Below are 23655 nucleotides of genomic sequence, written 5' to 3' on the forward strand. Positions count from 1 at the left end.
TTCCTCAGAAAAGGATGCCCTTGTAGCAGCTTGAGACTCGGGTATGCTGTGCCCGTGTTCTAGCAATACAGCAGAGCAAGCTCTCCTGTCTAGCACAGTCCTGTATAATTTTCTTCCTTATTACAATTTCCAGCCCCAGACCAGGGCTGTGGGATAAGAGAACACGTTCCTGCGGGCTGGGGATGCGTAGGGCAGTCCCAAAGAGCTGCCCAGAGCCCATCACCTCCCTCTTCCCCGGGCCACACCGAGCAATATCCCAAGCACCAACTGGCATTATACACCCTGCCTGTCCCCCCATCTCTACTATATGGTTCAACTGCTTTAAAAAACACATTAGACATTCTGTGGCTTAACAACTTTGTGGACTTCAGAACAACAAAATGCTTTTAGAGACCGGCTGAATGCAGAGATCTAAACACACTATGTCTCAGGCCCTTTTAATACCACACCTTGTTTTTCCAAAATAATGAGCAAGCTCCGTAATGATCGAACGGGGATTTCGAAAATAAATATATGGTTACTATTTTCACATAAAACCGATCCCAAGTGCAAACCCTAGAGATGTGCATACCTTTGTGATAACGTTCACATGCACGCACGCACACAAATACTACATCCAACAACTACACTCTAATCTATTTATAATCACTTCCCTAAACACTATAAATATTATAACTAATGTGATATATGTTTTGTGATTAAATTGGTGGATTAAAACACTGAATTTAAAAAGCCACAAAGAAAAAGAGATTATCTTACATTATGCCACTTACAACTTTTGTTCCTTTGGCACAAATACAAATTTGACAACTGTATCATTATTGAAGGCGAGGAGCAAATGCTAGCATATTAGCTTTGTAATTTTCACCTGAAATCATTGTATAATCATGCCGACTTGCTAACCTTTTTATTAGCTGATTTTTTTTTTCTTGCTCTCACACACAGTAATAAGTTAATTTAATGCCACTTTCCTCCTCCCAATTTTTATTTGGTAAAACAAGGAACTGGGTGAGTCAGAACAATATTTGAGAACACACACCTTTTTTTTTTTATCCCCCGCTACACTTGGCAAGCATTTACATATAATTTGGTTGCAAATTCAGAAATCAAATTCTCCTTTATTCAAGGAAAATAATAGCACTCAGGTAATTCCATTGGGCATTATGCAGGTTGGTTTTACGAGGTCTTTTTCCAACTTGCTATCAAACTACGTTATTCAGAGTAAATAATATTAAAAAGCGTGTTCAAATTATCGAAAAGGAAACCTGGAAGATTTACTTTGTTGGTGAGTGCTACGGCGGACAGTTTTCCTGGAAGAACTCGGGCTTGTGCCTGCGGACCACACCACGCCTGAGGTCAGATCTCGAAAAAATAAGTCCTAGGAAGGCTCTTGATAGATCCGGATGTTTACAGTATCAGCCTTATACAGTTATTTTTTCCTGATTTATCCCAAGATCTGCCTGATGGGAATGCAGTTGGTGACTTCCTGCTCTGCCCCTGAGCCCCCGTGTCCCCGGCTCAGCCTCCGGCCTCAGACCAGCCTAGGAAGGCCGCGGACACTCCAGTTTACTATCTCTATTTCTCAGCTCAGCGGCTTGTAACAGTTAAAAAATGTCAGTATCCAAGGCATTCCAAGGACTTAGTAAACAGATGCATTTAATCTAATTAAAGCAAGCAGGATGCGTGTGAGTGAAAACTTACATTTTCACTTGGGTTTTGAACGTTCGACTTGCACACTCATTCAGCTTGCACACTCAAGAATAATGATGTTTGCAGAGCTGGCCCAATGAGCTTGAGATTGTCAGAGCGTGGCGGCTCCTGGGTAAGATGCCCCTTCCTCAGTCATCCCACACAATGTGCTTTTGAGGAGCTGCTAGGAGGCTCTGGGTGCTGCGTGTAAAGGCAAACCAGGCTTATGATTTTTTTCTTTTTTATTTTCTTCTTCTTCTTCTTCTTCTTCTTCTTCTTCTTCTTCTTCTTCTTCTTCTTCTTCTTTCTCCTCCTCCTCCTCCTCCTCCTCCTCCTCCTCTTCGTCTTCTTCTTTTTGTTGTTGTTGTTCTTGTTGCTTTTGTCTCAAAGTAGTTTGCCGGTGTGGGATTCCATTTCGATCTGCCTATTTTGTCATAACTTGCACCCCTACTTTATGAAGGCTTCGTTTGTACTCTCGGTGATTTGCGCACAAACCCATTGGCATCAATTTCCTTTGGGTAAGCTTTTTTTTTTTTTTTTCTTTTTCCTCTTGCGGAGCTAAGTTGAGGAAGGGACAAGGGGGGAAAGAAGCCTGCTAGTGTCACTACAGGTAAAACAAGGGAAAGATCGAGTTAGGGTCTCGGGCTGGGTAAGTAAATGCGAGCAAGCACCCCGGAAAGGGTTCCTTCTTGCCAACATAATGAAGCATTTTCAAAAATCTTTTGCTTTAGTTCACCCCATTTCATGTCTAACCTTGACATTAGTTCACTAGCAACTGAAATAAAACTCTGGCCATAGGACAAGCATGTTTGAGGAAGAAAGCAGAGGCCAGACCTCTACATTAGCAGCCACCTCCCCCACCAAAACAAAACAAAAACAAAACAAAAAAAAAACAGCATGCCGGCAGACCATTTCTGTATCTTTCCTTTAAAAAATGTGTGTGTGTGCGCGCGTGTGTGTGTGTGTGTGTAGAGAGAGACAGAGAGGGAACAGACTTAGTGTGCCTGCCCTGAGGATGATCAGTAGCATGCCCCATGCTCCCTCCTGACCGATGGGTAGTAACTCCCTACCCATGTATTCACAGGTCTGTTTAGGAATCTGTGAGCAGCTATTTTGTCATTTTAGAAGTCCACACATTCACCTTTCATGATGTGTTACCTGTCTATGTATATTAAAAAAAAGTCTAACAACCCTGAAAGCACTCGTAAGAGGTTAATTTTTCTCAAATAAAAGGAAAGTGTAAAACAACCAGAAGTTTGCAATAAATATTAGTGTTCGATCACATATACATATATATATGACTATGCCTTATATAATATTGACATGCTGGTATCAAAAATTTCCTCTTACAGATGAGGAATTGCACTGAATCTTTTTCATACTGAAGTAGTAACAACACAAATCAGAAGAAATGAATTAAGGATGACAGGCCAATACCTCTAGTTATACATGCATTACCAAATGCCAAAGTGAGGTTCTCAGCATTCTACAAGGAATGACAAAAAGCACAGAACAAAATAAGGTTTTTAAAAATCAAAATTAACTCTCAAAGAGAAGTGAGCACTGAATTTATTTCAGTTGTTCAATTCTGCAATCTCTAAAATGGAATCATCATTAATTAGGAAATGGACATTTTCCTAAAGAATTTAGTGGCCACGTATAGCAAATTTATATTAGCAATTAAAAACAGATTGGAATTTAGAATTTAAGTTTCCAGTGAAAGAGTTACCTATTTCTGCAAAAATGAAAAGACAGAAAATCTGAAAAGAATTTCTCCCCCCCATATTCAAGGAATGCCTTCATTTCACAGTTGAAAAGCCTTGATTTATTTGAAATTTTTTTTATTTGAAATATTTTTGCATCTTATCAATCCTTTGTATGGAGCCTGAAATCGTTATTATTTCAATAATTACGTAGTCTTTTTGAATCACATCTAAGCAGACTTTAGCTATTTAACATTTAAAGCAATTTTAAACTTTAAAAACTGTCAAATGTTTATTTTTAAATTTTTAAAAATACTGCTGAAAGTCAGTTCAATTTTTTTTTCTCCCCCACAAATGAAATGAGAACTTTGGTATCATTTCTTACCCATACAGTTCCTCAGGGAGCTAGGTAAATTATAAGCCCTTAGAATGAAGAAGAAAAAAAGAAAAGAAATAAATCCTGATTTAGAACTCAAAAGGTTCATTGTTAAATTGCAAAGGACAGCAGGAACGCTTTTTAAAATCAAGATTTCACAGATCTGCTCTTTAAAATGATTGCAAAGAACCCAAGCTGCCTGCAAAGTGATCACATGCAGAATGAAGGATTTTTGAGGAGACAATTTCAAGTTCAGTTTGAAATCTGACCGTGGTGTGGTGGTCTTACTGAAATACTCTCGTTTTATTTTCTTAAAATCGAATATGATTTCACCCACATAGTCAAGTGATTTGCTTCATACATAACAGCAGTTTCATTTTTTTCTGAATGTGTCTACATATCGTAGCTTTTAGATCTGATTACCACAAAGACAAGGTTAAGGCTGGATTTTTCATACGTGCCCTTTCCACCAAAAGTAAAGAAATGTTTTAGCTAAATTTATCACTTCAAGACAAGATAATATTTAATGGCTGTGAAGAAAAATACTCAACAAGAAAGCTGATGCTTTTGTTCTGTTTTGTTTCTTGCTATTTATAGAGCAACTTTTGGTGTAATTCCTAATATTCAAAGGACACAAAGTTCATTCCTCTTAACCAAAAGAAAGTGATAATGTAAGCAATCAGGTAAGGGGTGGCATTGATCTTGAAAATAAGAGTTGATGTAATTTTCAGACGAGGAACATGTATTTTAAGAATCTATTTCAAAATAAAGGGAGACGTGCACAGGCTCGGTTCTCCCCGAGGCTCCCAGGAAGCAATTTTTCACCACAACCAAGGGCTCATGCCTTTGCTAATATCTTTGCATTAACCAGGTTCTCAACTCCGTGTTTTAAATTTGCTATGCGATTCTCCTCCCAGTGTGGCCCCTTCTGCATCTCCTTGTCTAGGAGGAGTCACTGCCGCCTCCTTGCTGCACACCGACAGCCCCCAAATTGACAGTCTCTCACACGTAGGACGCCGGAAACTTCTAGGAGGGCTCCGAGGCTCACTGGGAAACCTCTCTCGCTGGGGGAAGAAAAAAAAAAAAAAACTTCTCAACGCACACCTGGATCTACAGATTTGGAAAAACTAACCAGCTGTGGCCAAAAACCAAAACACTCAACCACCCGAACACAGTCTGCAAGAAACACAGAGCCCTTTGACGCCACGCAAAGACTTGTAAATAAAATAGCTCCAAGGCAGACAGGCTGAATGAGCCTCTTAAGACAGCCAGTTGGTGCCTCAAAATTTAAAATTAGAACGTTAAATGTTAACAACACGAGGATATCCTGGGATGTGTGTGTGCGCGCATGTGCACGCACTTGCCTGTGTGTGTGTGTGTGTACATGCGTGTGTATGTGTATACAGGAATACAAGTTTTTGCCACCCTATGGCTTAGAGCTGATTCGAGGTCCTCCTGGAGAGCCCCTAACCAGGCAATGGGGTGGCCCCACCCGCATTCTCTTTGGGCCACTTCCCTTTTCATCCCACACGTGCAAACACCCAAAGCCAGTGAAAACATAACCTTGCCGTAGATAACAAGGGCCGATCTCAGATACAGAAAGGCTTTGCCTGGAATAAAAAATTGTGATTTGTGGGTGGCAAAGCAAGCTGACCTCATTCTCTGTCATTAGGACAAAAGTGGCAAGGCCAGTGTTCGGGAATGAGGCAAGGGGCCGGGCTTGAGGTGGACTCTGCACCGGCAGGTCTGGGAGCCACGTGGCCTGGATTCTCCTGAGAGAAGGTCACCTTCTGTGGGCTGGGCTGGGGTTCGGGCACCCCCAGACCCTTACCCTAGCCAGGCTGGGCACGGCTGCAGACAGAGCCTGGACTTGGACTCTGGGATTAACCTTCACAGCTCTCAAGTGTCTATGCCAGAAGTAGTAGGGTCTCCAAGCCGTCATACTGGATCCCCCAAACTGGGGGCCGTCTTGGTGTCATGTCCAGAGGCCTCAAGAGGATGAGGATGTTCTTTACCTTGCCCAATTCTCACCATGCTTGGCCCACACGTCCTTCTTATAGCTAATGCAGAGGGTTTCAATATGGTTCAGGTCAACAGAAACACCCAGAGCATGTAGTCTGTGCCAGGCACCACATGAGTCACTAGGAATTTCAATCATAAAACAGCAGCCTTATAGCAAAGGGCTTTTCCTACACTTGATAATATTTCAAGTGCATACAGCAGGCGCTTCATAATTTATACAGTCTTCTCCCCTGTCTCTGTCTCATGGGATCCTCACAACCTAAGAGGAAGACAAAACAAGAATCATCATACCTCCCTGTAGGCCAGGGAAACTGAGGCTCCAGTGGGTGGAACAGTGACTTGGCTGATATTGCACAGATTCTTTCTTTCTTTCTTTCTTTCTTTCTTTCTTTCTTTCTTTCTTTCTTTCTTCTTTCTTTCTTTCTTTCCTTTCTTTCTTTCTTTCTTTCTTTCTTTCTTTCTTTCTTTCTTTCTTTCTTTCTCCTTTCTTTCTTTCTTTTCCAACGTCACCACCCACCTCTTCCTACTCGTACACACATAGGCTTATTTTATAGGTAAGAACCGTTCCCAGGAAAAACAGAGCCCCATTGAAATCTGGGTCCCAGAACTGCCTTAAGCTGGCCGGGTTTGGCGATCCCCCACCCTTGCAGCCAGATTCGGTCATCCGAGGCGTGCACCCCTCCCAGCCAGGTGCATCCTGATCTCCCCCTCAAATCTGGGCTGGGATGAGTCTACCTCCGGTGTAAAATCACAGACACAAGCTTGCCGCCGGGCCTGCCAGAGTCCTTGTAACAAAGCAGCCTCGTCTGAGCTCAGGGGTTGTGATGCTTTCTACCATCCTTTCTGCTGGGGACAGGGATGGGGCCGGGGGGGCAGCACCCTGAGAGCAGGATCTCCCCAGCCAAGCAACCAGGGTGGCTCCAAGCCCCACCTGAGCCTTGCTCTCTGCTTTCTGCCCTCTATGAACCTGGCAGGCCCATGCCAGGCTTTTCAATATAAAAGGCCAAGCAGGTGACCAGGATGCCTTCGGGAAAATCTCCAGGTCTCACATCAGCAAAGACCCCTGACGACTGGCTCAGGCCTGCGGAGAGGCTCACTGCGGCAGTTCTCTCCTGGAGGGGTGGCCAGGGGCCTGGGCCTAGACATCAGCATTCTGCAGTTGCAAACGAAGGGTGATCAGATGAGACCCTATTGCCTCTCAGAACAGAGGAAGGACAGGTAGGTGCTGTGGTGGTGGAGGACCAGCAGTGAGGAAGGGGATAAAGAAAGAGGAAATGGGGTTCTTTAGGGAATGGTACTAGGGAAGGGGAGACTAGCAGGGATATCTCCAGGGGGCTTCCCTTTCTGGCAGAGATCTGCACCACATATAGAAATTTACCACAACACCTGCCTGGCGGCCAGCTCACATGCACTCTCAGCTCCTCACATGCACCCTCTCCACCTCAGCTTGGTCCCCACCACAGGCATGGCCTGCAACTCCAGAACACCAAATCTTCTCGAATGTTCCACAAACAAACGTAGGACTTAAAAGAGTCTCCCTAGCAAAGCCAAACGAATACAACTACGAAATTGATGAGGAGTAGGCCTGAGGGCTCTGCAGACCGAGCAAGAACCAGAAGCCATTCTGCTCCCTGATGGCAAACCCTTCCATGACTCCTTTCTGCACCTAAGTACAAGAGAAAGTACTTTTTAAAAAACAGACAAAAATCTTTAATAAAGAAAAAGGTTATAAGGAGCTAAATCTCAAAAGCTTTTTGGGATAAAAATTATAACCTTGGGGACAGCTGGGTGGCTCGGGAGTTGAGCATCTACCTTTGGCTCAGGGCGTGATCCTGGGGTCCTGGGATCGAGTCCCACATCTGGCTCCCCCCCACAGGAGCCTGCTTCTCCCTCTGCCTATATCTCTGCCTCTCTCTGTGTGTCTCTCATGAATAAATAAATAAAATATTTTTAAAAAATTATAACCTTGTCTGGAACTTGAGGGAAAGAGAAAGAACACAGGGACACGGAATGGCCAAGACCTGACTTTAGGGTCAACTGCCTTAATAACAGGTCAGCATCTCCAGCCTTACCGAAGCTACCCATGGACCCGGCAGGTGCTGAGGCCCGCTGGGGGACAGAGCTCACGAGGTGAGCCGGGAAGGGTCAGAAGGCTCCTATTTTCCCTCATAGGGGACTCAGAATTCCAGCTTCCTGGATCTCCGATTGTTTCCCATCTGCCGGATTCCCAGCAGAAATAAAGAGCAAGAAAGAAAAACAAGGCACAGTAAACCTCTCTCTCTCTGCACTTAGCCTAAAGGGCCCTGCCTCGAGGTGCCTCCTGCTGGGGTGCTGGGGCCCTTCCCCAGGGGGACAGGTACCCACATGGCCGTGGTGGCGGCCTGGGGTCTGTCCGCGGACCAGGCTCGTCGGCCCCGGGGGCGTCTGGTGCAGCCCCGGGGGCCAGAGTCCGGGCTGCGCGGGGTCCAGGACCACGTCCCGGCTCCGAGGCAGGGAGGCCCGCGCGCGCCTCCACCAGGCAGCCCCCGGGCTCGCAGCGCAGGACGGCGGGCGGGGTCCGCGGGCCGGGCCGGGCCGGGGCGGGGCGGGGCGGGGCGGCGGAGGGTCTGGGGCCTGGGGCCCGGGGCCTGGGGTCCGCCTCCGGCGCTCTAGAGCTGCGCCTGAAGTCTGAGCCTGCGGCGGGTCCACGAGGGCCGGGGATCGGGTCCGCTAGGGCAGGGCGGGGCCCGGGGTCCGAACCGAGGTCTGCAGCCTGAGTCGGAGGCGGCGGCCGGGTCTGCGGAGGGCAGAGGTCGGGGTCCAAGCCGGGGGCGAGGGTCCTAGTCCGAGTCCTGAGCCGAGCTGGGGACCGGGATCCGGGTGGGAGTCCGCGTCGGGGATCCGGGGTCTGGGTCCGCCTCCGGGTCCGAGCAGGGGCGGAGTGCGGGGTCCGGGGTCCGCCTCGGGATGCAGGGCCGGGTCGGAGCAGGAGCCGGGTCTGGGGTCCGGGGTCCGGGGTCCGGGGTCCGCCTCGGGGTGCAGGGCCGGGTCTGGGGTCCGGGGTCCGGGGTCCGCCTGCGGGGCCGGGTCGGAGCAGGAGCCGGGTCCGGGGTCCGGGGTCCGGGGTCCGCCTCGGGATGCAGGGCCGGGGCCCCGGGTCGGCCTGCGGGGCGGCACCGGCTGGGGGCAGGGCCCGGGGTCCGCGGCGGCGGCGGCGGCGGCACGCGCCCCAATTAGCCGCGGCGGGCGGCGGGGCGGCCCCACTGAGGGCGAACAAAGGGCGCGACCCCGGGGTCAGGGAGTCGCGGGCCGGGCGGCCGCCGCTTTGTTCGCCCGCCCTGTTTACTTTGCCGAAGTAAAGCGCACAATATATTGACTAAAGCGGATTAGAGGGTCGCGCCCCGGAGGCCGGCGGGACCTCCCAGCCGGGCGCCTCCCGGGCCGGCCGGGCCTACCGCGCGCAGACCCCTGCCCGCCGCCGGCCCCACCCGCAGGGGCAGCCGGGGAAACTGAGGCTGCGCCCGTCCGGCCCGGGCGGGGGGGCGGGCAGGAGCGCGGGCTGGGGCCTGGAGGGGGGACTCTGCGCACCGCCGGCGGGTCCTGGGGCTCACCTGCGCCGCAGGTCTGGGCCGCTGGAGCGGGTGGCTCTGAGCGCGCCCCAGGGCCTCCTAGGCCGACGGGGCGGGGGTGGGGGCGCATTGCGTTACTTCCCAGACCGCTGCGCCGCAAAGATCCCATCTACCCTTCCCAACGCTGCTGGTCCTGGAAATGCATTTTACGGGGAAGAAAATGACACTTGCTTGAAGGCTAAGCGTATTTTAGATGGAAACGTGGACAGATTTTTCCGCATCACAAAATCCCGTAGCATTGTGGTTAAAAAAGAAAATGCTCGCCTCGTGTCTTGACACAAGAGAGGCTCCCATGCATCTCCAGCTGTGAATCAGCAGGTGACTTAAGACTGCAGGATAATATTTTGAGATATGGAAGTCCTGCAAAGTACAGCTGGGGGAGAAAAAGTATTTTCTTTCTTTTTTTCAAAGGCAAATAATGAGTATAAATAAACCAAGATTTCCACCCGAAGACCGCAATTTATCATCTGGCATGATGAATCCAAAATCTATATACTTCTCCAGATAGGAACTTGAAGAACCTTTTAAATTGCCAAGCAGTAGAAGCAGAAAGCACAAACCCCCAATCAAGCACCGAGTCTAACCATAGGTGGTTAGACCAAATATCAGACCAAGTATCCAAGAAGACCAAGGATGCCTTTTTTTTTTTTCTTCCTGATGCTATTGCTAAAGAGACAAAAATACTTCTTAAATCCACACAAAGCCTTAGTTGAGATTTTTATGCACTGGCTGTGCAAGTATACATGTTTGGTTAGCAAACCCATGTAGTGTTTGATTAATAAGCTATCAAGGTATAAATCTTTTATAAGAAACGAATAATATTTACTCACTATGCATATTTGTTGGTCTAACGAATATTTCTGCTACATGCTATCTATCCACAACGACTAAAGGAAAATATGCCATTTGTCTGTATTTCTACTCACTAGCCTTCAAAAATTACTTCTTTTCTGCTTATAAAAATACCATGTGTTTAGAGAAAGGACAAAAAAGTCTAAAGCCTGGATAATTTAAAGACAGATATTTAAGGTAGATATCATTTAAGCAGTAGGCACAAAATATAAATAATTCAAGTATAAAATACACGGAAAAAGGGAAATTAACCGATATGTCATTATTCAGAAATAATATTCTGGCTTTCCTTCCCAACAGTAAACATGTGCCTACAATTACATAATTTACATACATATTTAGTTTTTGTGAAATGTTGTATCCATTCATCCCCATGCTGTCACAAACTCTTTGTCGGCAGCATTTTAACAGGGACACGCTATTGCATTATTTTGTTACGTGATAATTTACGCCACCATTCCCTATTATTCCAAATTTCATTTCTTGCTAATATTTCTCTGCTGTAACTAACCCTACACCAGCAGCCTTGCCTGTAAAGTCTGTCTGCAATGCGGGTTATTAATAAATCTCTGATGATCTGCTGTGAGGGTGTGGAAGGGTGCATTCTTCCAAAGGGGGATTAAGGCAGACCCCATAGACTCTATTTTTTCCTATCAGAAATGAACTTGGAAATTCTCAAATGCCCCCCGATCATGGTCCCCCCAGAAAGCAACTTGGGAGTCAGTTTGTCCCCCTCAGGAGGCCTGACGGATTTGAGGGACCAGCCAAGGCACATACCTGATTGCGACACGGCGTTTGGCAGCGGTGCCCTTGCACTAAAGGGCTGGCCGATTTCTGCCTACCAAGCTACTTGGCACTAACCGCCAACCGCATGGTGGGTTTAAGTCGGGACCATACCTCTGAACACCTTGGAAACATGTTCTCAACAGTTCGGTCGAAACTTTGCGTGTCTAAGAGGTGATTTGCCCCAAGTGGCTTTCTTTGCCGAGAATCCAGAACCCAGGCCTGCTCTTTCACCCCTTTCCCCATCCGGTCCTCTGCCCTCTCTCCCTGTCCTGCATGGAGAAGGCCTAGCTTAGCTCTTCCCCATCGCTGCAGCATGGGCCTTGCAAGGGGCCGTATCTTAGGCCACTCACCCCCATCCTCCAACACCCCGAGGAGTCAGTCCCAGCTCCGCCATGGAGCCGGATCGGCGGTTTGTCTGGCCTGCCCCGACGTGGCTCCCAGAACAGCAGGGGAAGAAGGCTGGGAGCCACGGAGGCCAAGGTCTTTTCGGGGAACACCAGGGCCTGCACGGGGCCTGCTTGAAGGAGGTGGCCCGTGGGCCAGGGAGGAGCTGACCCAAAGTACAGGAATGTACAGAGGACCCAGGCACGGAGCAGAGAAGTCCTGGGGTTATTTCCGAACATAGGTGCCTGCAAGACCTGACACGGTGGCAGTAAAGAAAGCCTGGAAGGAAATCCCGGAAAAATATGACAGAGCTTTCATGGGGGGTGGGGGTGAGGGGCTGGACAATTTTTTCCCTTACGTGCATTTTTCTGTATTTTCCAAGTTTTCTGCGATGAGCGTGTATTGCTTTCATACTCAGAGAAGGATCGTATTACCGATGCAACTATATTTATCATAAGTCAAGTAGATGTAATTCATTATAAGAATGAAATGAATTACTGTTAAATATGTATGAGTTTCACATAAACGGTAATAATCATATATTGCCAGAGAAGTTACTAAGATGATAATGGCCATTCACGTGTCTCTAGCACTTTACCCTTTAGAAAAACACTTGCAAACAGAAAATGAAACTGGGCAGCTTTGCTGTGCAAATATTGGCTGCCGTTGCAATATTTCTGCAACGGCCCTTGACAGTGGGCTCAGATGGACACCATTCTGCTCCTTTGAAATCTGGGAAACAGGCTTGGAGAAGCAAAGAGCCCCAGGACTGGAAGGGAGGCTTGGAGTCTCCCATGTGTCCACAGCAGCTTCCCTACCTCGTTCTGGTACCTTCCTGCGAGGGAGACAATCTCCCCAGGGATCGGCTGTGTTTCCCGTTATTCCAATTTTTTTTTTTTTTTCCCATTACTGGAGGTGGTGCCAGCGGCCAGGGCGGAACCACAATTAGTGAAGATTTTGTTGGGTTTGTTTTAAAATAATGGTATTTGCACAGAGTCTGTTGATCACTTGCGAGGTATGGGTCACCCTGGGAAGTAAGTGGCTGGCCGAGGTGTGCTGGTGGCTCAGCGGGCAAGGACTGTTTTTGTCACAGGGAGATGTTAGAGTCGACTGCCACACTCCCCCTGGGAAGGAAAAAACATGCATAGGATGATGACTCACATACATGTCTGTGGAACCTCTGGGGCTGGAGTCCACCCCAGAAGAGCTCATCACGCCCATGTGGGAAGACGCCTTTTCTTATCTTATTTTTCAAAAAAGGGGGCCATTTCCAGCCCTTGATAACAACGGTTGGGAACAAATCTACAAATCAAATGTATTTGATCTTAAGTATCTTTCTTTCACATCGAGTTAAAAGGCGAACCAGCATGCTGTCTTCTACTCTAAAAGGCAATTTCTAAATTTGGATTTTGGGGAAAAAAAAAATTTGTACTCCAGCTTGAAAATCCAATGGCTCTCAGAAAGCAAGTAAGACACACCACTCTTTGTGCTAAAATCATCTTAACTGGTTTAAAATACATCAGAACAAAATGATGTGAGCTGAACATATGTCTTCCATCACTTGTTTTCGGGAGGCAGAAGTTGGACGAGCTGTAGCACGTGGACCAGAGAGTGGTCCGGAGAGTGGACTGGGCCCGGATTTGGCACACGGTGATTTTTAACATAGTGGTGTCAGCAAGCCTAGGCTTTTTACATTCCAAAGACACCTTCACTTTCAGACAAGGATTACATTATTTTTAAAAATAATAATTATTATAAAATGTAATCAACAGGTAAGATGAGTAAATTGGAGACATTTATGTTCTCCAAGGAAAACGTCTGGCACTTGGGTTTTTTAAGCTGTGGGTAGATGGGCACATTTTCAAAAGACCTTTTATTTTCCTTCTCCTCGCACAGGGCACAGCAAACCATCCCTGCCTTCTAAAATAAAAACACATGCCGCTTTAATTTAGCAAAGAAAATTCAAAATGCAGAATCTCTGCAGAGGTAATTCTTAATTAAAAAGAGACTGTTCCCTGTGCTCTATACCTTTTGGAGGGCAGGTACCTCCTCCACGTGTTAATAATTTAACTGTCAAATCACAACAAACAGCTAATTCCATCTTGGAGCTGCTAAGATTGCAAGCTAGGAGGGAGATTTCAGTTATAACTACCAAGGTACAAATGCTGATGGAAGTCCTGCTTTCTGAGTATCCCCAGACAGGGCTGGGACATGACTAATTTATTTTATCTTATTCATCATCTATGCACAGGATTAAAATATTTATATCAGTCTGTTCCCTTTAAGATGAACAGTGCAGGCGCCAGCTTCAGGGCCACTCCTTAATTTTTCACAGTTTTGGCTTTTCATTGTTTGCAGCAGTGCACGGCCCTTGCACGGGGAACACTCTCAAATGCCGATGGGATCTTTAAGTGGGGAGCCGGCCACACGCGGCTATCCTAACTCAGGCGAAAAATCTCTCCTCGAGCTGCACAAATGCCGCATAGCCACAGCGAGGAAGCTGTTCCGACACCTCTTTCCCAAGAGATGCCAAGGGAATCATGCAGGCCTGAGCTCTGCTTCTAGAAGGAGCTCGCCTCTGGCCAGGGTGGCTGATGGAAACCAAAGCTTAGTAAGGATGCCCCAGCTGGGCAGCCAGGTAGGCAACGGGTAGCAGGGGGTTAATAGGGGAGTAGGGAGGGGTGCAAACAAAAGGCCACGGGCAGAGATGGGAAACCAGCAGGCGAAACCGGGCTGCAGGGCCCAGCCCGGCCAGGCGCAGACACAGGGAGCTCTGTGTGCCTGCCCCGCTGCCCGGCACTGTGACTAACCGCCCCACTATTGTACCCTGAAGCCAGCCCTTTGTACCGTCCCCCTGGTGTCTGGGAGCACAGCCGAAGAAGCCCTTTCCAGCAGTCCCCCCTCATCCTGGAAGCTTGCAGCCCCAACACCCATTCTTTCAGCTCTCGGGGATGCTGGGGGCCTGACTAGCCACTGCAAGCGTCCTTGACCCTGGCCAAGAAGGGCCGCCAGCAGAAAAGAAGCAGAAAAACCAGTCTCCCCAACTCTGGGGTGGGGTGGGGAGGGCATGGGGACCTGCTAGACCTGCACTGCCCAATACAGCGGTCCCTCACCGCATGCCACATGTGGCCACTGAGCCTTTGAAACTCGGGGAGTCCATCCAAACTGAGATGTGTGTGTAAAATACACTCTGGTTTTAAAGACTCAATATAAAAAAAAGAGAGAGAGAGAGAAAAACCTCATTGATAATTTCATATTAATTATATACTGAAAAAAATTATATACTGAAATAGACTACTTTGAATATATGTTAGATAAAATAAATTGTGTTTTTAGAGTGAATTTCACCTGTTTATTTTTATTTTTTTAAAAATGTGGCTGCTCAAACATGTCAAATTACAGATGTGGCTCTGTTTGCAGCTCATGTTATGTTTCCACCACCCAGAGCTGCGCTAGGCTGTGAATGGGCCCCGAAGCCTGCTCCCTCCCAAGGAGACAATGGCTGGGAGATGCCGAGGCTCCTGGCCCAGTGACAGCCCCCTCGCTCAAGGACAGGCATACCAGGCTCTTGTGGCCACACCTGACCTCAGCCTCGTGCTCACCTGTCTCCAGAACTGAGTATCCCGCACTCATGTGCCTGAGAACCCTTTGTAAAACACATACGTGTGCATAGGAACGAACACACCCACACACAGACCAGGGCCCTGGCTCCTCTTCACAGCTGGCCATGTCAACTTGTCCCAGCTGGCCTTCGGAGAAGCCAGATTCGCAGGGCACCCAGGTGGCCCCCAAAGGCCCCCTGGAGTCAGACATCTGACCCTTTGTCCTGGGACAGACTGGACCAGCCCAGGGCTTCATTATGACTTTCACGGACCCCAACACATTTGTTTTCATGGCTCCTTCATCTGCACATATTAAAAATGGTATCTTATGACTGCATTGGTATGAAGGCAAATATAATCCAGGCTGAATTCGTCATTATATATTCATAATTATTATAGTCATTTTTTTTCTTCTGAGTTTAAAAAACATTAAAATTAAAACGTATCCATGGGCAGGCACTGTCCCTCTCCAGACCACCATATCCCCAAGCTCCTGCCATGGCCCCCCACGTAGCATCCTCACCCTAGGAGATGCCTGGGCCTCTCCTTCTGCATTTGGAGCTCGCCTGCTGTTCCTCCAGGGACCAGATCACCTTCCTCACTCTAGAATCCATTCCTTAAGTCCTGCTCTGAACGCAGGCTGTGTGAAGCCCCCACCAGACGCCAGAAAACTTTCCCTATTATTTTTTAAACGCAAAAATCGGTCGCGAGAAATGTGGGGGATCCCAGGATGGCTGAAGGCCCCAAGTCAGGGAGAACTGAGACACATGCCTCAGCGCTGTGCCTGAGCACCCTGCTCGGCGCCGAGAGACAAAGCCACCAGGCCACCAAGTGCAGGTGATGGTGGCAGGGGAGGTGGCTGCTCCTGCCCACGCGGCCACCACATGCCCCATGACCTCCCATCCTCACACCCGAGCACTGGGCCCAGCTTCTGGCCGGGGAGGCCCACGGGGCCTGGCCTTGCAGCAGCTCCCAGAAAAAGGCATCTGGCGCCCTCACCATGCGCCCTCCCTGGGTGGCCGAGGTGCCAGGCCCGGGGCTGGACGCTGCTGGGGAAGGACCGGGTGCAGGAGATGGTTAAAAGTCTGCATCCTTTTTGCATCCGCCTCCAGAGGAAGCGCTGCTTTTTTTTTTTTTTTCCCTCCCAAGCAGGAGGAGGAAAAAAAAAAAAGCTGAGAGCAGCAATTTGCAGGCCTTGGGATGTTTTTCTCCTTGACAGCCCCGGGCCCCGCCTCGCGGCTCGGGCCTTCCTCCGGCCACAGCCCGCCCGGGCCCCATGCACACGGCCTCCCCGCGGAGCCCGGCCCGGAGGGAGGGAGGGAGGCCCCGGCCGGTGGCGGCGGCGCCTGGCACTGCCCGGCTTTGTGCCCCCCGCCCCCGCCCCCCAGCCCTCCGGGCCCGCCCGCCGCGCGGTGCCCACCCTGCGCCCACCCGGGGTGCCCTCACCTTGCGGGGCCTTGGTCCGGCTGGCGCCCGGGGCGCCCGGCCACGTCCTCGGCGCCGCCTCCGCTCGCCCCACCCCGCTGCCCGCGCTCGGCGGCGAGCCTGGCACCGTGCCAGCTGCCTGGGAGCCCGGCCCGGGCAGGGGAACTTTCCGGCGAGGGCGTGTGCGGGGAGGGCTGCGGGGCGCGGGGTGCCCGCGGGGGAGAGGCCCAGATGCCCGGCGGCCGCCCCCGCCCCGGCCGGGCCCCCTCTCCCGAGGCCCATAAAGGCACAGACAACACGGGCGCTTTAGTCAAAACAGTCATGTGCAGGAGCCGGCAAACAAACAAAAGCTCTTATTTATTTATTTAGTTCACACACTCAGATAAGGAGACGCCTTTTGTGCACATAATTTCACACACACCAGAGAGGAGGCGATGCCACGATGCTCCCCGCAGCCCCCGGGGCCGGACAGCCCGCCCGGCCTTAGGAATAATTGCATCGCCCGGCGCGGGCATTTCCATATTTAAATTGGGCAGCAGCGTATGATTAATTAAGAAGGAAAAAGGCAAAAAGGAAGAAAAGCAGTGGGGGCGGGGAGCCGGACATTCTGGGCAGCTCCGGGTGCCAAGGTGCCCGCTGCAGCTTAACTCCTCCCATGCCAGGCCCAGGCCCAGGCCCTGGTGGGAGTGGCTGCAGTCCGCGGCCAGGAGGGAAGGCCCACCGTGTCCTCTGCACACTCCCAGCCTTGGGGTGCACACCCTGGCCTGCCTTTGTGTGGCGAGGGCCACCCCAGCCGCCTGCCCCGGGGAACATTGTGTCCTTATTCAGAGCAACGTTGCGGAGCTCGGGTCTACATGTGCCGGGGCTGGGGAAAGAGACATCCCTAAGGCCCTGGGTGGGTGGCTGGACCAGGTAAAGCAGCTGCCAGTCTGGCTGGGACAGACGGACGCCCCTGCCCTTTGCCATCCACATGTTCACCCTATTGACATGCAAGCTGCAATTGGGCCCTGCGGCCTGCTCAGGCCCCCAGATCCCTCCACGTTCACCCAAGGTCCCTGCCAGAGGCTGCCTATGGCCCTTCTGTCCCTGAGAACAGCCTGCCTGTCCTGGGAAAGGGGCAGAGGGCCCACCACCCTTCTGCAAAGAATCAAGGGCTGTGGTTAAGTGAGAGCCAGGGAGGTCTGTATTCCTAGAGGCAGGTGGCAGGCCCCGCAGAGACCTGGATTTAGGGTCTAGCTATCACCAAAGGTCAGCTGCCCCTTGCCAGCTGAATGGCCTTGAGCAAGTTACCAGCCTCTCTGGGGCTCAGTTTACCAACCTGTAAAATTGGGATAATCTTGCCCACTCTGCCTGCCCTGAGGGCTTGGGGTGAGGATAAGCAGCTCCTGGTTGAGTAGAGAACCCGCCTGAGCTCCCAGGAGTTCCCTGGTTGCGGTAGGCGAAGGGTGAGGCCGGTAGGGCCTCTGGCGGGACTTTGCTCAGAGCAGCAACAAACCCAGAACTGTCCGAATCCACATTGCATCTATGAAGTTAAAGACCTAGAGCCGGGACACCAGCCTGGGTTAACCAGTTGTGTCCCATCTAATGCTGTAAACCCTTCAAAACGGAGTCTGGCCCCGCTGTGGTCAGAGGAAGATGGAGGAAGGGGCCACAAGCCAAGGAATGCGGGAGCCTCCAGAAGGCAGTGGCCCTGCCAACACCTTGACTTTCCCCCATGAGTCATTTCAGACTTCCAGCCTCCACCGCTGCACACTAATGAACTTGCACTAGTTTGAGCCACTACATCAGTGAATTTTCTTATGGCAGAAGTAGGAAACCAATATGCCACCTCCCCTCGTCCCCCACGAGTCCAGATGCCTCTGAAGGAGCCTGTCTACTTATCCACTCCTTACACGTTGCTCATCTGCGGTGGGCAGTGCTGGGCTGGGTTCGTAGACCTTGTCCCCGCCCTTAGGGGACTTCGGTCAAGTGACCAGATGTCCTGCAGGGCCCTGCTGTGCTAAGGGGGCTATAACCTCCACCTCCTGGCTGTGCTCTTCCTCCCCATCCCCATCCTCCTCCCTCTCTACTCTCTCCTCCTCCTGCTTCTCCACACCACCATTTATTGAGCATTGCCCAAGAGCGGGCACCATGCTAAGCACAATCCTATTCCCTTCCCAGCCTGATAGGCTTAGTGACTGAAGCAGCCTGGACTTTGAAATCCTGCCCACAGTTTGGCGGGATGAGGGGCCATCTTCTACTTCGTTGTCAGCAATGTGTCCTTCTCACAACAGAAGTCCTTGGGCCGGTGCCTCTGCGCCCTGGGCCCGGGGTCCTCATCTGTAAAGGAGGCTGATGACAGCCCCTCCTGGGGTGGCCGTGAATGTGATCAGTTGGCACTTCATGGTGCAGGAGGGTGCTCAGTACCACCCAGGCAAGTCGGCCACAGGAGGACTGGGGTTTCTCTAAAAAGAACAACTAAGATGCCAGGCAGGGAAGTCCTCTCAGTACTGCCACTGCCAGGGGGCTGGCGGCTCAGGCCCTGGCCAACCTGAAAATTGCAGAGACACCCCAAGGGGCTTCTGGGACCTGAGAGCCTTCACTCCCCTAGGAAATGTGCCCACAGGCCTTCCCCAAAGTGCCATTTATAACAGAAAGAACTGGGACTAGCCCGTGTCCGATAACGAGGGTTGTTAAAAAAATAAATAAATAAAAACTGTATCCAATAGAATATTAGCCATTACAAATCAACTGGCAGATAGTATCTTCTAACTTAGGAAAGAGTTGTGATAAAATATTTGGCGAAACAAACAGAAGATAAAACGATACATATTATATAACGAGAGGCTAAGATGCTGATGTTGTTTCAACTCACAGCAGTTTTGAAGGTGGGCAAAGCCCTCCGGCCAGCTATTTCTGAGCGCAGTTTCACAGGTGATTGGAAATATTTTTCTTCTTTTTGTGAGGATTTGAAATGTTCTAAAATTAGTGTGTGACATCAGTGATGGAAAAGAGAATCGATGCAGGAGAGGAGTCACGCTCCTTCAAGGGAGCTGCCTGTGGGTCCTATCGGGCCTCGGCACGTGGCGTGAGCACGTGCCAGGAGCGCGGCCAGCTTTGTGGGCTTGCGATCTATCGGCCCCAGGGGGGCCCAGGCTCAGGAAGGGCGCACCCTCAGCTTGAGGCTCTGTTGTCGCCATTCTGACATTCTGGGCCATTTCGAATAAGGGCCCCACGTTGTAATTTTGCACTGCACTCTGCAAATTACACAGCCAGCTCTGGCAAAGGAACCTGAGGCCTCCAGATGCCTCAACTTTGCTCTCCAGTTTCCTGAGTGCAGCGGCCAGCCTTTTGTACTATGTTTGTTTAACATCCCACTCAGTGACTCCTTCTTCTTCTTCTCCTTGCCACACAGGCTCTTGGCAAGCGTGAAAAACACGCATGCACTCCTTGCAGTGCTTCTTCTGGGGACTGCAATTAGCACCTCACCAATTTTTGAGGACCATCTTACCAGGTGTGTGTTTCCCCCGGTAAAACCAGGTGCCTCAGACCCAGAGCCACTGCTGTAGGCCTGCCCTCCATCCGGTCCTAACAGTAAAGGTGCCAGGATATTGACAAAGCTTCTGCAGAAACACCACCCAGATAGGTAGTGAGCTGCTCAACTCTGGAGGCATTCAACCAAGACTGCATGGCTGCCAGCAGGAGCTATGCAGAAAACACCTTCTCTGGATGGGGAGTTAGCCCAGAGGACCTCACGCCGGTGTTGTAATTGCACAGGGCATCCAGCAGCTTCTCAAGTTATGGCCTGTGTCATACCCACCCTGGATCCACAGTGATCAGCACAGGGCCGTAGGCACGGCGGGGGGCGGGTGGGGAAGGCTCAGTGATGCTTTCTTTTAGTTTAAGGAAAGAAACAAAGAGAGTGGGGAGAGGCAAGCAATTGGGAGCTGCCGGGAAGTGGAGGGAGAGCTCCCTGAGTGGCCGAGGAAGCAGGGGGTTTGTGAGGAGGCCACCAGCATGGTCTACCTGGACTACAGTCAGATACAGCACAGGGCGGGGGAGGGGGGTTACTGAGCCCCTACTGTGTGCTAGGGCCAGGCGAGGTGCACACAAGGATCCCCATCCTCCCCACAAGTCTGCCCAGTCAGAACTTGGACTGAGCCCCATTTCATAAGCGAGGAAGTTGAGGATAGGGGAGACGAGGCCAGTCCCCCAGGGCCTCCACGCAGCATGAGGCAGTGCTGGGGGTCAGGCGCGGGCCTGGCTCTCTGCAGCCCGCCCTTCTGTGCAGCACCAGACTCAGGTTTGCGTACCTGGTGGTGGCTCTATGCCCTGGGACAGAAAGAAAGTTCAAGTTCAGATTCCCTCTGCATCCTGTCTCAGCTTCACTGTCAGGGCTCTGCGGGCACAACCTCACAGGGCAGGGAGGCTCCTTGGAGGATTTGGGGGTGGGGCAGTTCCGTTACCAGATTTAAAGGAGGATTTTAACTCAAATCAGCTCAATTAGGGATGCCCGGGTGGCTCAGAGGTTAAGTGCCTGTCTTTGGCTCAGGTGTGATCCTGGAGTCCTGGGATCGAGTCCCATGTCAGGTTCCCTGCACGGAGCCTGCTTTCTCTCTGCCTGTGTCTCTGCCTCTCTGTGTGTGTGTGTGTCTCTCATGGATAAATAAATAAAAGCTTTAAAAAAACCCAGTTCAATTAAGCAGATCTGTTCTGGAAAAGGCAAGCCAGCTCCAGTAGCCCGGAGATGCCTCTGAGATGTGGGGTAAATGGGGTGCAAGTTGCCTCTCCTCCTCTCTGATGTCCAGATCTATGGGGCTTCCTCATCAGAGATGGGGCTGGGGTTGGGGTTACTGGGAATACTGCCTCCTTTTAACACTAACCAGCTCATGTGTACAAGGGGTTGCAAAGTGGGGGTTTACAGGCTGGGTTCAACCCAGGATATGCTATATTTTCAAATTTTGGACATTCCATGAGCAAATATGGATTTCCTTCTCCTAAAGAGTCTGAAGCTCTGGAACCATAGGCCTTTACCTTCTTGGCAGCAACCAGTAGGCCTGGGGTTCCTGTTCCATTAGTCCCTGAAAAATCTCCACCATGCCCCACCTGGCCTGCCTGAACCCTGCAGGCTGCCCATTCGAGGCCCCTGCTGGGATGTCCAGGGTACTGGGAGTGGTGACCTGCCCAATCTCCAGCTGGCCCAGGCCTTCTCACTCCTGCATGAGTGCCCTACCCGCGGCCCCTGCAGCCTCTCACTGAGGACCTTGTGGTCTGGGAGCCCTGGGAATGGAGGTGTGGTCAGCGATAGTCTCTAAGAGGTTGGGGACCTGGCCACTGCCTAGAACGAGGCCACCCAGGCAGTCCCTGCTATGGCTGGGGGTGGGGGGCATTCAGTCAAACTCCAGGCCCAGACCCAGGGCAGGAGTCTGAAATTTTTGAAGCTCTGTCACCACCCTGGTGGGGTCCCTTCCCTACTCCATAGGTGTCCCTCAGGGATCAGGACACTCACAGGTCCGTCTCAGGCAAAAGGACAAACGTGTGGAAGGACGGGCTGGAAGGGCTGCTGGATCTGGGCTTGTGGGCAAAGGCAAGGGGTTGGAGGAGACACCAGTGTCCCACTCCTTCTCCCCAGGGACAACATCCCACAGGGCCTTGACACCCTCTCTTCCACGGGCCTGACCACAGCTGCCAAGCTGTGTGCCCAGGATGGGCCACGGGGGCTTGGCGCTTCAGCTACCCTGGCCCTGCTGCCCCAGGCAGAGCAGAGAGGCAGGTTGTGTCTGGGGCTCCTCCCAGGAGGGCCCCCGAGAATGGGCACAGGGCAGCTGCCCAGGCAAGCGGGGTGGCTCAGGAGCCCTGAGGTCGCAGCCCTGATGGGGCATCTGTGCAGGAGCTGCCCCCCGCCCCCCTGCTGTCGGGGCTCCCTCTCTCCGCAGGCCCCGCTCTGAGTGCGGAGGCCCTGGGCAGAACCCCCCTGAGAGAGCGGACACCTGAGAGGTGGAGGGGCACCCCCCTTCTTCCCTCAGCCAAAGGGGCAGCGTGCAAGGAAGCAGAGGAGAGGAGGAAGCCAGAGCGCTCCTCTGTCTCCTTTAAGAGCCCGGATGCCGCCGCCCAGCCCAGCCGCCCGGAGGGAACATGTCGGGAAGGATTCCCTTCCCTTCGCAACTTCCCAGGCTTTGTTCGGAGCAGGCCCGGAGGGCACCCCGGTGGGCGACGCGCTCCCGCGGCCGCGGCGCCCCCTCCCGGCGGAGCCCCGCCCCCCACCGGGCCTGGACCCCGGGCCGCTGCGCAGTCGGCGGCGCGCAGGGGGGGCGAGGCGGGGAGCGCGCTTACCGGGTCACCGCGGTCAAGTTCACGTCCGGCCCCTGGACTGTCCGAGGTCCCCGCGCGGCCCGGCGGATCTAGGCCGCGACAGGCGGCGTCCCGGGTCCCCGCCGCCCCCCGGGCCTCGGGCGCCGCTGTCACCCCGGCCTGGCGACCCCAACTTTCCGCGGGTGGCGGAGCTGGAAGTTTCCGGGCTTCGCGGGCGCTGGGCTCGGTTTCAGCAGCGACGTCTGAGCTTGGCAACAAAGAGGGAAGGCAGGCCCCGGAGAGGGGAGGAAAGAAAGCACGACGGTGCCGAGGGGGCTGGCTACTTAGAGATCCCGGCCACTTGAATTTGCGCCCAGGAGCTGTTTGAGGTTGTTTTTTTTTCTCGGGGGGTAAACAACCTCCCCACTCTGGAGGGGGCTCCTTGCCCTTGCTCTGGTCCCGTTGCCCAGGCACCCTGCTCTGGCACCTACAACCCACTCCAAAGTGTCCTGGGCAAATCTGGGGGTGGGGGGGAGAGCGGGCATCTGGAGAGGCAGGCCCAATATGCTTCCTGTAACAGAAGAGCCCTGAGACCAAGTCCCCAGGGCAGCAGCAGCCCCCCGGGCTCAGTCTCGCCCCCTCAGCAACGGGGGTGGGTCAGCCCCTGCGGGAAGCCCCCATGTGTCCCTGTCCTGAGAACCGAGGGACACCTGGGCCCCGTGGCATCGGGGAGAGGACCTGGGAGAGGCCTTTCTGCTCCCAGCCGGCACCCAGCAGCTAACGCAGGACCCCGTTCCTGCCTTGCAGGCAGATGTTTCGTGTGCAAGGCCCAGACCTGACCTGGAAGCTCTACCTGCCTTTTACAGGAGCATCTGACTGGCTGCCTCTACCTTCTGCCCTCCTGCTCTGTGTGGCTCAGAACTGTCCCAGGGCCGGGT

General features: G+C 51.9%; 1 protein-coding gene and 1 long non-coding RNA gene across 2 annotated transcripts; both read right to left on the bottom strand.

The window, feature by feature from the left end:
• Window positions 1–892: 892 nt before the first annotated feature.
• LOC125755867 (basic proline-rich protein-like) lies at window positions 893–9468 on the bottom strand. Its single transcript, XM_049115061.1, has 3 exons — window positions 9381–9468; window positions 5600–9114; window positions 893–4832 (listed from the first exon to the last, which is right to left on the bottom strand). Exons 1-2 carry the CDS (start codon window positions 9466–9468, stop codon window positions 8084–8086), a joined length of 1119 nt encoding a protein of 372 aa, XP_048971018.1. The 3' UTR covers window positions 893–4832; window positions 5600–8083.
• A 2377-nt stretch (window positions 9469–11845) lies between these two features.
• On the bottom strand, window positions 11846–16640 carry LOC112666026 (uncharacterized). Its single transcript, XR_007413414.1, has 2 exons — window positions 16469–16640; window positions 11846–12544 (listed from the first exon to the last, which is right to left on the bottom strand). It is a non-coding gene; the product is annotated as an uncharacterized LOC112666026 (long non-coding RNA).
• Window positions 16641–23655: the final 7015 nt, after the last annotated feature.

The sequence above is a fragment of the Canis lupus genome, chromosome 10, assembly GCF_003254725.2.
Source record: "Canis lupus dingo isolate Sandy chromosome 10, ASM325472v2, whole genome shotgun sequence".
Taxonomy (NCBI): Eukaryota; Metazoa; Chordata; class Mammalia; order Carnivora; family Canidae; genus Canis; species Canis lupus.